At 38.1% G+C, this 17,352-nt stretch overlaps 1 protein-coding gene across 15 annotated transcripts in view; it reads left to right on the top strand.

Annotated features, from left to right (window-relative positions):
* ppfibp2b (PPFIA binding protein 2b) overlaps positions 1–17,352 on the top strand; it is a 79,064-nt gene that overhangs the window by 33,369 nt on the left and 28,343 nt on the right. For 12 of the 15 annotated variants that reach the window (XM_051100048.1, XM_051100038.1, XM_051100045.1 and 9 more), the window contains 3 exons: positions 5,448–5,534; positions 8,717–8,830; positions 13,125–13,262. In XM_051100048.1, the coding sequence (XP_050956005.1) occupies positions 5,448–5,534; positions 8,717–8,830; positions 13,125–13,262 (339 nt within the window). Of the gene's footprint in view, positions 1–87; positions 211–5,447; positions 5,535–8,420; positions 8,609–8,716; positions 8,831–13,124; positions 13,263–17,352 lie in introns of those variants that run through there. The other 3 variants (XM_051100051.1, XM_051100049.1, XM_051100053.1) reach the window with 2 other exon arrangements.

The following is a 17,352-nucleotide window of genomic DNA, read 5'->3' as shown; positions in this document are numbered from 1 at the left end:
ATGTTAAGAGCTCCTGTCTTCGGCAGCCAATATAAGGAGGAGGAGAAGGAGGAGGAGGCGACTCTGTAAAACAGGCAGACAGTCACTGAAACCCAAAGCTCAGATCTCAGCCAGCCACTGCAGTCGCTCCTTTATTATAACGCCTCGAGATGGGCCTTCAGCATGGAGGAGGAAATTGACTTTTATAAGCATTTCACTTGGCTTAAAAAGGTAGGTTGAAATGTCTGCTTTGCTTTGCTACTGTAAGTGATCCACTTTATGGATATTTCCATTCAACTTTTATTACTCACATTTTTTCTCTCATTTGAGCGGTTTATCATAAGAAAGGGACCATGCAGAGTCAACCAGTCATTATTGCAAAATTTATTATGGAATATTGAGTTTAAATATTTTACAGTCTTGTATATTGTCTTAAATCCTCCACCAATAGGCCTAGAAATAAGATGAACACCTTAACAATATTATAGTAATATTAATATTGAAGTCCTGATTTTCACAACAATTCCTAAGTGAAATGCAAGATGGTGCTTTTGTTATTTTAGCATTGTTGAGATACAGTTACAGTTTCTATTACTATTTTGAATTAGTTTTTATTCTTATATTTTACATTTTAGGTATTTTCGCTAAAGTTTTTGTAATTTTGTTGTGCTTTTATCATTTTTATTTGTTTTTATAAGTTTTACGAATTTTTATTTCACTTTATGTTTTAGTTATTTTAGTATATCAAGTTAAACTAGGTAAAAATGAATATGTTGATTTGGCAACAAGCTCTAATAAAACATCCCCTACAAAAATTAACTATGGTTTTACTACAAATAAAACCAAAAAACCATAGTTACTATACTTAAACCATTGTAACTGCAAATTAACCATGGTTTTGGTAGTTTAACCATAGTTTAACCATGGTATTTGTAGTAAAACTGTGGTTTTACAAATGGTAATCAGTACGCAAAAAAAACATTTCAGTTTAACATATAATTTAGTTTTAGTTAACTATAATTACCCTAGATGGCGGCAGTTGCATGAAACGTGAGTTCGCGGCGATACGAGAGACGTGAAAGTAGTGGCGGTTTCAGTTACCCGGATGAGTGGGCTAATATAGATTGGTTGGATTTGTGTAGTTCTGTTTTGTTGTTTTTCAAAACGTAAGGCTGTATTGTGCTGGTGTGGATGTGTGCCGGGAGCTTGTGATTTGCAATAGTACAAAAGCGCTTTTTATCCTGTCCAGCTTCAATGATTCTGAGCTCATGCCCTTGAACACAAACAAAAACGCTTTCACTGACTAACACTTGATACTTGGAGTAGTAAATCAAGCAGTAAAATTCAATTTAATGGTGGGGGTACGAACACCAATGTGCACACCTGTTCTTAAAGTGCAAGAGGCGTTGAAAAGCTTGCTTTGCCATGGTTGATGTGGTTTACAAGGCATTGTGGGATTGCGTTAAGTCGGATATGTGTTGCAGGAAGGCACACGGTGTAAAACTCAACCAGCCATTACATTCCAACGTAAGAAAGAAATTACAGTAATTATACTTCACAAGGTGTAACTGTAAAAAATGCTGGTTTAAGAAGAGGAATGGAAGGCATTGCTACGTTGCAGGGAGTGGTTGTACTGTAAAATTCCTAATATTGTCATACATTCTTGGACGGTGGGGTAATAATGAGCGCTGTAGTGTCTTCTGAAGTCGTTTCAGGCCTTGATAGTTCTGGGAGCAGCCAGTGGGACATGAAAAGGGGGAAATTCCAGGGCTTGTGGGTTGTCTTGCTTATAAACATCTCTCTAGTGAGGTAATAAATTGAATTGGTGCTCTAGAGAGCATCATGAATCTGGCAGTTTGAACTCAGTTCTAAAGGTTAAATTAGCTGTAGATCAGGACATGTGGTAGACCTCTGAAACAAGGAGACAAAGTCGCTTTCGGTGGGTTTGTGGTTTTTATTTCATGTTCTCTTTGATTTTTACATTTCCAGGTTAAAACTGAAGTGTAGCACTACTGAACGGCAACAGTTGGTTCCGAAAGTAAAAATCCCATAAAAGGAAATTGATTTGAATTAAAGCTGCAAGCAGTGCTGAAAGAGTCAATTTTCAAAGTCACCAGATTATTTTGCCATATCAGATCTAAATTTTTACCACTTTTGGCATGTGTGCAGAGTTTTGTGAATTTTCAAGGATGTTTAGGCCCTCAAAAATGCGATTGATTTTGGAGAAGAAGAAGAAGAAACTGAGCAATTCCAATTCGCTTAAGTGGTGACATAATGCGTCCAACGAATGTTGTTTCCGGGTCCAAGCCTCAACTCGTTTGACTTGAGAATATTATCTCAACAACTGTTTATGAGCACTGTTTATTCATAGTAAACATTCAAGCCAAACGTTTTCAATGTTTTGAAATCTTTTTTATGCTACAGTCTCCATGCTCACAGCGTCCCAAACACAAATTAATTTTTAAATTAATTTATTTATTAATTTCTATGTATATTTTCACTGGCTATCTGGGATTTCAATATTCGGGAAGATTATAATTTTTTTGGTAATATTATATCACATTGTGAGTGTATATTAGCATTGTTTGTTGTTTTCTCGTGGAATCTGATAGAGCGTTTGGACACAGAAGCGGTGACGCGTGACATCAGACTTAACAATCGGGTAAGGTCCTGGAACCATCGATGCTCAGGCCCTAATGATAACTCATAAACCATTAATGACAGAACTGCTGTGATATACAAGGTTATATTAATCGATGGTACAGTATGTGCATTTGTTGAAGCCATCAGTCTTCAACAAATGATTTTTAAATAATCATGTTCAACAGGGGAATTCCTAGTGAAAAACTACATTACCCATAATTCTAAAGAGCATCTCCACCAATCAGTATGTTGCCCACGACATCAAAGAACTGTTTAGTGTCACGCCCACTCCCATGAAGCACTAGTCCTGAAATGTATACATAAACAACATCTTTAAATAAATACTTTTATATTTATTCATCATTTTTAATATGATGATATCATTAGCAATGGTTTATGACATTGTAGTTAGTTACCTCATTAAAGCTCTTAAGTACACAGTTGAGTTGTTAAAGAATTTGAAAGATTTGATTGCATGAAGACAAGTCAACTCTGTGGGACAGTTCAGTGGGCTGTTTGCCACAATAATGTTCATGTTTACTCACTTGAAGAATGAAAGATTCATAACTGTGGTTTAAAGGGATAGCTCACCCAAAAATGAAAATTCTGTTATTAATTACTTAGCCTCATGTTGTTCCGAACCCGTAAGACCTTTGTTCATCTTTAGAACACAAATTAAGATATTTTTAAAGTAATCCGAGAGCTTACTGACCCCGCATAGACAATAACGCAACTACCATTCTCATTGCGTCATAAAATTATGGTTGAAACACTGATGTCAATTTTTTTTTTTTTTTTTTTTTTTAGATTTTTAAAAATGTCCTTACTACCTTTCTGGGCCTTGAACTTGGCAGTTGCGCTGCTGTCTATGCAGGGTCAGAAAGCTCTCCGATTTTATCAAAAATCTCTTAATTTGTGTTCCAAAGATGAACAAAGCTCTTACAGGTTTGGAAGGTCTTACGGTCATTAATTACTCATGAGGGTGAGTAATTAATGACAGAATTTTCATTTCTGGGTGAACTATCCCTTTAAGTTCTTTTGAGTTCCTCGAAATAACATTAAATGATATCACTTTTTTCTTCTGATATCAAACTTTCTTCTCATTACCTGTTTCCTAAGAAATGAATAACCTCAAGTTGAGTTTAAACTTGCTGTGGACTGCAATTACTATGCAGTGAAAGCCTCATGTGTGAGGACTGAGGGCTGCGTTTAGATGGGCTTAACCCTGTAACTCCTCCAAACAGCTGGCCCTGTAAACCCTGAGAAGACAGCTTTATTGTGAGAATTGACAGCCCTGGACACAGCAAAAGCTTTTCAAAGACAGAGATTATCCATGTGGCAAGTGCTAGCTCTGCTAGCTTAATGCTGACAGTGTCTTATCTTGCGTGCTGCGACATGCTGTATTTACTGACGTGTTTTCTGCTGATATAGTTTTGAAGTCTGGACAGAAGATTTATTTGATTTTTAATCTTTCTTCAGCTTATGATAATTTGTTTTGCTAAATGAGCAATATCACACGATTAGCCATGCACTATGGCTGTATATCGGCACAGCTGTGATTCAGCTGTCGGTAATCACAACGTGCCAATATACAGAAATTTCACATGGCTAGGAGTGTAATATTGCATTTATATAACGGTTCGACGGCACGAGTGTGTAAACACATAAGAAACAACAACGGAGTGTCTTTAAAAACCCCTTTTTTGTGCAGAACTACTTCCTTCCACCGCAGATTCAAATCTCAAATTGACAGTTTAACAGCTGAGCCCAAGCCTTCTTTACTAATTAGAAAACATCATATTAGAACTAATAACATTGAGTTGCTTCATTGAAAGCTTATTGTATTACTGTTTTTAATGTTCACTGTAATATGTAGAGTATTATGAGAAAGAGATGGACTGAACTCTTAAAACTACATTCCGTGAGACAAAACAGTATCATTCATAAAATTACAGTGGATTTGGGTGTCCGCCATGACACGTGCAGCAAATGTAGTGATAAAAACAGTGAAATGGTTGGAGTGCTCATATCACTAGAATATTGCATTCTTCTCATCCAATTAGATTCAAGAACCGGACTGTCTGTCTATCTGTCTCAACCCTGCGGCACAACATGTTGTTGTTTCTTTTTCCATTGTTATTGTGGCCTCCAGATCTTATGCAAATGATCTCATTAATTTGTAATGAGCTCCTTTATTGTGTCTCTATTGAAAGGATGTCAAAGCTGTCAGTTCATTTTTGGCACCAGCATGTCATTTAACACCTTTAAAACAACACTCAAATGTATTTGCCGTATGCGTATTTCTCTTTGTTAAAATTTATTCTTTCATTGGCAGTGAGCCATTTATTTTCAGAAAAGTGGACAAGCAGGTTAGCTCCTCCATTGCACACCTCTCTGTTGACTTTCAGTTTCTGTGTGTGTACCCAGTATTCCCTACATTATGGTGACCAAATTTTTGGTCCCCATGAGGAAAACAGCTTATATAGAATGTTTTCTGAAAATCTAAAAATGGCAGTTGTTTTCTGTGAGGGGTAGGTTTAGGATGAGGGTAAGGGGATAGAAAATACAGTTTTTACTGTATAATAACCATTACGTCTATGGAATGTCCCTCTAAAACTAATGGAAACCACTGTATGTGTGTGTGGGTGGTGTGTGGTTTTGATGTCTGTGCTGAAAGTCCAAACAAAGCAAGTATGACCTGAAACAACCCACACTGAGGGGATATTTGGGTCCTCATGAGGAACACAGCCATTTCAAGTGATCAAATTAAAGGTTGAAGTTCAATCCGAGTGTAAAAACACTTCTGCATGTGTGTGTCTCCACAGGTTAACCTCCCGTGCTCAAGCAACAATGAGAGCTATCAAGAGCGACTGGCAAGATTAGAGGGGGACAAAGAGTCTCTGGTTCTCCAGGTGAGAGATTTCACTCAGGCCTCCAAGGCCTTTCAAGTCTGCATAATAGTCACAATGTCAACACAATGAGAAGACAACTAGCCAACATGCTTGTAAAACCTCACAGGGTCAAACCAGGGGAATGTGGTGTCTCTGTGAACGAAGAGACATGTGACACTGCCGCACTGCTGCCCTTGGTGACACAGCTCCCCTGTCTAATACACAATGGGATGGTCATAGATCACATAGTTATGGGACAATCTGTGGACAGGTTGGGGGTTAGTGTTACTCGACATTTTACGAAGCAACGATGGTGGACACAGCAGTGAGAGTTTAGCCATTATCAGCTCAAACCAGCTCTTTTAGAAAAGTATGTGTTTACTGTAAACTAGCAAGCTTGTTTGTGTTCATTTAACAGGGATTATTCCAAAACAGACATTCTAGGTGGTTTCTATGGCTTGTACATGATTGCTAGCCGATTGCTATGGTATTCTAGATGGTTACTAGGGCATTCCATTTTGATAAAAATATCATATGCTGGTTAGGCATGTTTTTAAGTATGACTGCTGGTTTGAGCTGATTTAAGATGGTCCTTAGCTGGCAATGACCCGCTTTAAGCTCATGACCAGCTAAGGACCAGCTTAAACCAGCTCAAACCAGCAGCCATTCTTCAAAACATACCTAACCAGCATGCTGTTTTATTCAACAGGGTTGCCAGGTGGTTTCTAAGGCTTCTAGGTGATTTCTGGGTTATTTTAGATGGTATTGATATTGCAAGGGTATTGCAAGGGTATTCTAGATGGTTACTAGGGTGTTGCTAGGTGTTTTCTAGGGCTTCTTGGTAGTTAGAGTATTCTAGATGGTTGCTAAGATCTCTGGGTTGTTGCTGGGCATTTTAAGGTGGTTTTTGTGGCTTCTGGGTGGTCGTTAGGGTATTCTAGATGGTTACTAGGACATTGCTAGGTGGTTTCTAGGACCTCTAGGTAGTTGTTAGGGTATTCTAGATGGTTAGTAGGATGTCTGAGTTGTTGCTATGGCATTGCTAGGTGGTTTCTAGGGCTTCTAGGTAGCTGAGGTATTCTAGATGGTTGCTAGGATGTCGGGGTTGTTGCTAGGGCTTTGCTGGATGGGCTTCTAGGTGGTCGTTAGGGTATTCTAAATGGTTATTAAGGCATTGCTAGGTGGTTTCTAGGGCTTAATGGTAGTTAGAGTATTCTAGATGGTTGCTAAGATCTCTGGGTTGTTGCTGGGCATTTTTAGGTGGTTTTTGTGGCTTCTGGGTGGTCGTTAGGGTATTCTAGATGGTTACTAGGCCATTGCTAGGTGGTTTCTAGGACCTCTAGGTGATTGTTAGGGTATTCTAGATGGTTAGTAGGATGTCTGAGTTGTTGCTATGGCATTGCTAGGTGGTTTCTAGGGCTTCTAGGTGGCTATTAGGGTATTTTAGATGGTAACTAGGACATTGCTAGGTGCTTTCTAGGGCTTATTGGTAGTTAGAGTACTCTAGATGGTTGCTAGGATATCTGGGTTGTTGCTACAGCACAGCTATGTGGTTCTTAGGACTTCTAGGTTGTTGTTAGGGTATTATGGATGGTTATTAGGGCATTTCTAGGTGGTCTTCAGGGCTTCTGGGTAGTTAGAGTATTCTAGATGGTTGCTAGGATGTCTGAGTTGTTGCTAGGGCATTGTTAGGTGGATTCTATGGCTTCTAGGTATTTAGAGTATTGTAGATTGTTGCTACGATGTCTGGGTTGTTGCTAGGTGGATTCTAGGGCTTCTATGTGAGGTTATTCTAGATGTTTTTGAAGATGTTGCTAGGGTGTCTGAGTGGTTGCTAGGGCATTACTAGGTGGATTCTAGGGCTTCTAGGTGGTTAGAGCATTCTAGATGGTTGCTAGGATGTCTGAGTTGTTGCTAGGGCAATGCTAGGTGGTTTCTAGGGCTTCTAGGTGGTTAGAGCATTCTAGATGGTTGCTAGGATGTCTGAGTTGTTGCTAGGTGGATTCTAGGGCTTCTAGGTGGTTGTTAGGGTATTCTGGATGGTTACTAGGGCATTGCTAGATGGTTTCTATGGCTTCTAGGTATTTAGAGTATTGTAGATTGTTGCTACGATGTCTGGGTTGTTGCTAGGTGGATTCTAGGGCTTCTATGTGAGGTTATTCTAGATGGTTTTGAAGATGTTGCTAGGGTGTCTGAGTGGTTGCTAGGGCATTACTAGGTGGTTTCTAGGGCTTTAGGTGATTGCTAAGGTATTTTAAATGCTTGCTAGGGCTTAGCCAAGTGGTTTCTAGAGCATTGCTAGATGGTTTTTAGTGTTGCTAGGTGGTTGCTATGGTGTTCTGGTTGGTCACTTATTCTATGTCGTTTCTAGGCCTTTGAGATGTTGCTAGGTAGTTCCTAAGTTGTCTACTAGGTGGTTGCTAGGCAGCTGCTTACTAGCCCAGGTAAAAGTAACCCATCTCTAAGTCTCTATAAAATTCTATAAAATTAGGTTTTAAATCAGTAAGCCATTTTATCGTCCACCAAACAAAAATGATAAATCAGACTGCTTAGAAAACCTCTCCACAGCACAGTTTAATCATTTAGTACTGTAGTCAAAACATTACAGATTAATTATTAACAGTTGCTGCTCAAACAAACCTAGCAATGTTTTGTAAACACCACAGAGTATTAAAGGCTCTCTTTCACACTGAACAGGGGTGAAAGAAAGTATTTTAACCCAAAAAAGTTACCCACTTCACCTTTAAGAAGTTAGGTTGTCTAACTCTGCAACAAGTGTCAAAAAAGTTGTCCTCCACCATAGCTCCACCCTGTCTCCTCTCTGATTGGTGGATTTACTCGCACACTAAAACACTGATGAGCATGATTGGCTCCTAATGCCCTCAAGGTGTTGTTCTTCTCCTTTTACCTGTCCTGCTGGTTGGCAGTCCTTCAGTTGGTTGCTGAACAAAAGGACACTTTCAAAACAATTGAAACTCAAGCAGCCTCACATGTTAGCATGGAAGTGTGTCAGAGCTAAGGAATGGCTGTTTTTAACCCAAATGTACACATTTGAAGGACTACATTCCTCTGCTGTTTAGACTTTGGAGCTGCATGTGTGTCGCAATCGTCATTAGCATATCTGTAGGAGGAAACGACAGAGAAAGCCTGGCCAGGTTTCAGGTTAGCCTGACTGAACATTGTCTGCTCTCTATTGGTTTTAGGTGAGTGTTCTCACTGACCAGGTTGAAGCTCAAGGAGAAAAGATCAGAGATCTGGAAAGTTCCCTGGAAGAACATCACCACAAACTCATTTCTACTGAGGAAATGCTCCAACAGGTAAGATCGCATACTTGCTGTCATTTACGTCAAGCTTTAAGCAGATATCAGAGGCGTTAAAGGAAGGGACGTTAGGGATAATTCAATCTTCTACATGCTTGAACGTTTGCAAAACATAGTTTACCACCTGAAACTTGAGCAATCTGTGGTTTCCCATCAGTTTCAGTAATTGTGTAGACTTAACTCAGATTAAATGTTCAGACTTGCTGCATATTTTCAGTGTATTTGATTTATGAATGTGGGTTACCAGTGGTTTACTCAGTCCTGGCATAATTATATATCCATATGTTTCTCTACAAAGTTAGTTATTTGTTTGTGTGGATGTTTGATAAATGTGCATGTTTTTCTGTCTTTTATTGTTTGCTGTGTGATTAATGGCTTAAGCTGGTGGCTTTGTAATCACACCGTGTTAGTAGCTGTTTGCTTTGATTTGCATAGAGAAATGGTTTAGATTTCTAAAGTAGTGTTTTTGAAACGGCTATGTTCCTTTAGCATTGCCAAGCGAAACCACAGAAATAAATGCTTATTTGTGGGGAGAATTTGAATGTTTTCAGTATCTGTTGACAAAAAAAAGCTTAGTTACTCACATAGACAGGATTTGAGTCACTGTGACAATGTTTACGAAAGGTTAAATGATTAATGTGTTTTGCAGGTCGCTTTTTTTTTTTTGGTATTCTGCTGGTAAATTATTTATAAATATATATTTATTTAAGATTATTTTAGTGAGAAAATTGCCTACTTTTGCCGATCGTGTTCAGGATTCCATAACAGGATGGCTATGCCAACAATCATATCAAGATGGAATGCTACAGATGGAGAGATGGAGCTCTCATGTTGTTCTTGCTTGATGGGGCAAGTGAACTCATAGCTTTTCTAAAATACCATAGTTCTTTGTTGGCCTCTTCATTTGGTTCAAGTTGAAACATACAGTATTGCTTACCAACAGTGTGAACAGAGATGTTTCATAGTTTGTTTATTATGATTATGGATTGTTTAAGCCAGCGTTTCCCCCAAGTGGAAGTTTGTGAACCCTCTAGAGATTTTTAAGAAGGAACTGCAGGAGATTCAAGAGATTTTGATAGAATTGTCAGTGCTTAATTTAATTTAAGCTCATGTTTGTTCTTATTTGTTGTTGTTTTTTATTTTTATTTAAAATCGTATTAGTTTTTTTTTATCAGTTGTGCTCATTAAAATGTATTAATTAAAAAGTAAATATTATAAATTTCCTACATTTAAAAAAAAAAAAAAAAAAAAAAAAACAATATTTCGCAATGTTTAAAAAGTGAAAATGCTTCATTGTAAAATTAATTTCATTTTGAAAAGTTCACATTCATTGAAGTGTGTTTTTGATTATGATTTATAGTAATATGGGGTATTATTCTGAGGGGTATTCAACTACAAAAAGTTAGTGTCTCTTAATCTATTTTGGTGGTTCTTAAGCAAGGGTCAGGGGCATCAAGATGATTTAACATCATTTACTATAATGTTTGAAGATGCACTAGACATGGATGTCTTATTTATTACATGGTTGTTTTTGTACCTTTATTGAACATACATTTTTCTGCTTATTCATAGTTCTATAATATTTTATTAGCTAGAAATTAGAGCTGCACGATTCTGGATGAATTGAGAATGACTATTTTTGTTTCAAATAGAGATCATAATTCTTCCACAATTCTTAAAGGGGTCATCGGATGCTAAGTTCACTTTTTTTTTTATGTTGTTTGAACATTAATGTGTGTTGGCAGTGTATGTACAAATCTACCCTGTAATGATAAAAATCCATGCAGTGGTTTTTAATTAATCTGTAAAAGTAATATCCCCTTTTTCAAATCAAGCTGTTCTCAGATGCAGGCTGCTCAGACGATAGTTGATTGACATGAGCGTCTTACCTCAGACCAGCTGTAACAGTCCCGCCCTCAGTTGTTTCGATGTAAGTTAGACAAGAATATCTCCGATTGATCAATTGAGGTGTTGTGTTGCTGGATGTAATAATGAATATAATGGTTGTCATTTACTCTGACATCTGAGCCGCTGAAGATGCAGTGAATTAGCCTCCCGATCTACATAAATGCGTCTATGTTCGCGCAAATCATTCGTGATCCAGCTTCACCTACAGCAGAAGTGAGTATAAGGGTTTTTTTTATGAATCTCTGCAATCAACTTTTCTAATAACATGCTAGTTAGCAAATTTCGCAGCTAAACACGCTAAATGCGGCTAAAGTAAAGGATCTCTCCGAGCACAGCTCGTCGCATAGAGAAGAGAGGGGTGGGGTGAGCAGAGCTCATTTGCATTTAAAGGAACAATCCCTCAGAATGGGATGATTTTTGCAGAGCTCATTTTGACAAAGTAAAAAGGGTGTTGTTTTACACTACCATTGAGAATTTTTAACCAAAGTATATTATAGACTTTTCATTAAGACCCTAAAGAATCATATCAACTTGTGGAAAATGGGCATACGATGACCCCTTTAAATAAACAAAATAATGTTTAATTTAGTAGAGGCTGTCACAAAGTACTAATCGCTGCAGTCTATTCAAATTGTCTAACTTAATTTGAGTAAATAATTTTTAAAAAATGTTTGAATAAATAATTCAGTGACTTACTCCTAAATACTTAACTTGTTCAAGTCACAATTCTGACTTTTTTTTTTTCATAATTTTGAGAAATAAACTTGCAATTCTGAGAAATAAAGTCAGAATTACAAGATTTAAACTTACAATTCTAAAAAAAAAATAAAGTCAGAATTACGAGATACAAACTCGCATTTTTGAGAAATAAACTTGCAATTCTGAGAAATAAAGTCAGAATTTCAAGATATAAACTCACAATTCTGAGAAATAAACTCACAATTCTGAGAAATAAACTCACAATTCTGAGAAACAGTCAGAATTGCAAGTTTAATTGTGAATTGCGAGTTTCTATCTCACAATTGTGACTTCTCAGAATGAGTTTCTATCTTGAAAATCTGACTTATTGACTTATGACGAAGTTATTAAGTCAGAATTGTAATATAAACTTGCAATTCTGAGAACATCAGTCTGTTTTTCCCCTCAAAATAAGACTTTATGACTCGCAATTGCAAATTGAGAAAAGTCAGAATTGCGACATATAAACTCACAATTGCAAGAAAAGTCAGAATAGCAAGATAAAAAGTCGCAATTACCTTTTTTTATTTTTTATTCAGTGGCGGAAACTGGCTTTCTATATTTAACGATTGATCATGGAGCTCTAATAGAAATGAGATTTTATTCCTTAATCCTTATCCGGTAAATAACAAACAACTGCAAAAATCATGGAGCCTTTACATTTTTATTGTGGACAAAGAGGGCTTTGCAGTTTAAATGGTTGAACACCACAGCTGTACTCTGTGATCTAGATTGTGATGTTGGTGGCTGATTGTGACTCATATCCACAGTATTTCACAGAACCAAAAGATCATCAGTCTACCAAGGAACTTTGTGTTGCATTCATTGGTTTTCATGTAACATCACTACGTCTAGAGCTCACTGCCATACACGCGTCTACTAGATTAACCATAAAAGGATGAGAAAATAGATTTAGAGACATGCACACACCATCTGAGCTTTCTGATAGTTTAAACAGCATGAGACTTTTATGTTCTGGTTCAAAAACTACAAAGAGGAAGTCGTAAGGTAGAAGAGGAAGTGATAGTGCAGTTTTTTTAAATCCTCAGTTAGTTTGTTTGAGTGGACAAAGTATGAGGCATAACAAGAAACAGACAAAATCTGCTGACATTGCTGGTTGTACATTTAAAAAAAATCTGAATAAATTTGCCAAACAATTTAATAAATATGCATAAGGTAAACCATTTTTTTACATGATACCTACTGTGTGGTTTTGTATGGTTTAGGTATATTGTAATCATTCAGTACAATGGTAAATATCAAAGTACCATGTTATACAATACTTTTAGGTTTTTTATGTGCACGAAACAATTTATGCCCTTTTTTAAACACTTGTTCACAAAGGTTCTCAGAGCGCTGCTGAATTTAGCCCATAGTATCAGGAATGCTGAGAAACGAAGTTTCCCTCTTTTGGCCCTCCTGACTTTCTCACATACAGGCACCGGAGAGGCAGAGGAAGTAAAAATAGCGTTCATTGCTTGAGTATATTTAGCGGCGCATTGCTTCGGCCTAAGCGTTACTGTGAGAGAACTTGGCCAGTGGAGCAGCGACTGTGTGCTGTGTGATTGTTACTGTATACAGTACAACTGTGTGGGTGTGTTTGTGTGTCACCATGTGTTCGCTAACGTGTGTGCGTGTGCTTTAGGAGCTCCTCAGCCGAACTTCACTGGAGACGCAGAAACTGGAACTCATGGATGAAGTTTCCTATCTGAAACTCAAGCTTGTCGGCATGGAGGAGGAACACAACCATATAGATGAACAGGAGAAACATCATAAAGCCGAGGTACTGTGTCAGACTGTTAGCTCGTACAGGGCAACAGGTTCATCTGTTATGAGATGGTATATGAATAATATATTAGTGTTGTTCTATAAATGATAATGATCCTATGGCTGTTTACTTCCTCTATTTGTGTAGTCTGACTTGTAGGGTTGTCACAATATCAGTACTCGATACCAGTACATTGATTTCATGATTGTCAATAGTAATTTTATCACAGCTAAAAATAATTGAATTTAATAAATATTAAAAAAAAAAAAAAAAATATATATATATATATATATATATATATATACATATACATATACATATACATATATATATACATATATATATATACACATATATATACACATATATATTTCAGATTTATTGAAATTACCGAAAACATTTTTTTTTTAAGTTTGGTAACAATAGCAACCTTTTATATAACTATAGAAATATAATAACTAATATATATTTAGTATATATGTAAATATGTATATATAAAAAAACATGTTCAAGTTCATATTCATTTGTACATTTTTTTTTTCTATTTTATTGACTTGGTACCAAAGTACCATTACTTTTAACACCCTTACTATCTAAAATTGTCTGCCAATGTTTACCCCATTTCCTCATGAAATAATACTGATGAATACATATGTTTGCATTTGTAATACTGGTTTAGATTTGTTGACTGAATGATGTTATTGAGGTCTTTTTAACTGTATCTGTCTTTGTTGTTCACCTGTTGGCTCTAATTCAATTGAAACCACACACAAAGAAAGCAGCCGTGTCAGCATATGTGTTGTTAAATATATTTAGAGGTATATTAGGTATAATAATAAGACAATGTGTGGTTGTATAGAATAGAAACTGATTTTCGGACAAAATATTGTAATTACCAAGAGCGTCAAGTTGAAATACAAGATCGGTAAACATACTCAAAAGGTTTTGAGCTGATATTTAATCTGATGTTTCCATATGACGCATGGAAACATAACTAGGGGACAGGGAAGTCATGGTGGCATGTTTATGTTGTGGTGTGTGTATATGTAGATCCTGTAAATTTATTGCCTCTTAACACCTAATTACTTGTTGGACTGGCAGTGTAACACACTGTGCGGAGCCAACAGACTAATCTGAGACTCAGAAAAACACCATAAAACTTTAAAGGAGCATCTGTTCTGAGCTTTATTTTTCTTGAACGTACTACATCTCTGGCTTTCTGTCTGAAAATGGAATGGTTCCTTTTTCAAAGCATCTTCCCAAACACCAAGTGAACAGGTTTCCCACAGCCATGGGAAAACATGGAAATATTAAAGCCGTGTAGATGCATGGAAATTAATAGAAACTGGGAGTTTTCATAGTGAACATTCGTCTTGGTATCCTTGGCTCAAACTGTTTCGTCTGCTAGAAATCATTAGTCATTAGACAAACTAGCTTTTTAATTTCTCAATTAGTATGTGAACATTCTCCTGGTGTTTGATTTCATCTAGGTATGCCTAGGACTCAAATAGACAAAAGGAGTTTGACTCTGAACCAACAGATGTCTCGTTGTCATGTCTTTGTCATTCGTTTGAGTCTGGCTATCACAGAGACTCAGCCTTTCCACACGGACAGTGTGCTCACAGAAACATGATTTACAGATATGTACACACACACACAGGCAATTACACATACAAATTCAAGCCCTGCATCCCACAAATGCTCCCAGTGCCAAAAAGGCAAAGCGCTGATAAGGGAAGATGCTAATCGGCAGAGACACAAAAGCATGCGGTGGACCTAAATGGGAGACAGTGACAGGCAGTGTGATGAACGTAAAATGACAGACGCCAGAAGTGCTCAGTGCTTGTCTTGATGAATGTGCTGCACACAACATGCACACGCTTTTTAACACGTATCTGCAATGGGTGTCATTCACTTTTAGAAATGAAGCGAAATGTGAAGGAAAGAATGTTAATACCTGTTTAGTAGAATGTGTTTTTTCAGGGAACGTACATTTCACATTAAATATTTATAAGTTTTGAAATGAGGATGTGTAAATATTATCAAAATCAACTTGTCATTCAGTCAGTTAATCTATTTTTTTTGTTTGTTTGTTTTATTTTTGGCATTTTTAGCCTTTATTATTACAGAACAGATCAGTATGGACAGGAAACGAAATGGGAGAGAGATAGGGAGCGGGATATGGAAAGGTCCTCAAGTCGGGATTCAAACACGGGACACCCCCAGCGCAACGGCGCTGTATGTAGGCTATCGAGCCGACCAGTTAATCTATCTTGAGGAAGTAAAAAATAGTAACAATTGCACAAATCTTGCTTGTCACAAAAGTGTATGCATATTCTGTAACTGGTTAATGTTGAAATTTCTAGGTTCACTGAGTGACACAATCTTGTAAATCATTCTTTCTCATAAACCCATAGTGTCACCGCACACTCTTGGTTCTGTGGTAACTGAGCTCTCTTTGCATTTGTTGCATCAACAAACACTGGCCTCAAGAGTGACAGCTGCAAGGCTCCATTCAGTGGGACGGAATGGCAGAAATTCACTTTGAACATACCAGAGGCGCAAAACACTTTCACCACACACATCTCCCCTGCTCACAAACCTTTGGCATAGAGCTAAATATAAGCGTGGAACGTGTGCCTTATCATCGGCTTTCGCATCAACGGGGAATATCATATGAAACTTCCTCTGGCTGACAGCCTTTGCATTTCTGTCAGAATAGCCAAGATTAGCCTGACTAATCATTCACTTGTTTACAAGTGAAAAACAAACTGAACATTAACATGCTCGTTGCTAAAGTCAGATTCTGTAATCAGTACATATTACTGTCATGACGTATTACATGCAGATTTGCTGCTCATCTGCACCTAACATTCATTTGAATCGCAAGCACGTGAATTTTATCCTCTGAAATATAGACCTGTCTTTAAATTGAAAAGTAGGTCAGAAACTTTTACTGGCAAAAAGTAGGTCACAATGCAGGTCCTTTTACCACCTTTACCATTTATACATGTAACCCTTCCGGTTCCACTCCGGTTCACTCGCTCCAAGTGGGGTTTTAACCGGCATTTCTGGCATGGGAGTTGGGCACGCTAACAAAGACTTTAAAAACTGCAGCCTCTAGCTCAGGAGTCGGCAAGTTAAGTCTTAGCGAGCCGCAGTCCTGCAATTCAGCTCCAACCCTGAAAAAAAAAAAGCCTCACCTGCCTATAGTCTTAGTAATCCTGAAGACATTAATTAGCTTGTTCAGGTGTATTTGATTAGGGTTGGAGTTGCAGGACTGTGGCTCTCTGGGACCAAATTTGCCTACCCCTGCTCTAGTGTCAGTTGCGAGTGTGCCTCTTGAGATTAGGGAAGTGAGGGTTGCCTGCAAAGCTCTTACCTGCTGCTGTTACACTCGCCCACCTAAACCTCACTCCGATCTGGGTCACGGCACCAACACATCCCCTCCCCTCGCTCACTCAGAGCGGGATTCAAACCAGTATTTCAGGCATGGGAGGTGGGCGGTTTACCCACACAGCTCTTACCAGCTGGCCTCGGTTACACTCACCAACCTAAACATCACTTCCATCCAGGTCACAGCACCAGTCTATCCCCTCTGGTTCCACTCCCCTCACTTACTCTGAGTGGGATTCAAACTGGAGTTTCCAAAATGGGATGTGGACACACTAACAAGGGTGTTAAAGACTGCAGCCCACACAGCTCTTACTAGCTGGGGTCCATTACACTCACCGCCCTAAACCTCACTCCCATCCGGGTCGTGGCACCAATGTATCTCCTCTGCTTCCCCTCCCCTCATTCGCTCTGTGGTTCCAAAATGGGATTTGGATGCTAAAAACTGCAGCCTCTAGCGCCAGTCGCTAGTTCACCTCTTGAAATTAGGGGAGTGAGGTTTACCCACACAGCTCTTACCAGCTGGCCTTCATTACACTCAACCCCCCAAACCTGACCCCCATCCCCATCATGGCACCAATGTATCCCTACCATTTTTACTCCCTACACTTGCTCCAATGGCATTCGAACCAGAGTCTCCAGCGTGGGTGGAGGGTGCGCTAACGAGCATGCTAAAGACTGCAGCCTCTAGCGTCAGTCGTATCCCTTCCAC

The sequence above is a fragment of the Labeo rohita genome, chromosome 25 (assembly GCF_022985175.1).
Source record: "Labeo rohita strain BAU-BD-2019 chromosome 25, IGBB_LRoh.1.0, whole genome shotgun sequence".
NCBI classification, from domain to species: Eukaryota; Metazoa; Chordata; class Actinopteri; order Cypriniformes; family Cyprinidae; genus Labeo; species Labeo rohita.
The sequence above is the reverse complement of the archived record's forward strand: the minus strand, read 5'-3'. Positions and strand labels throughout refer to the sequence as shown.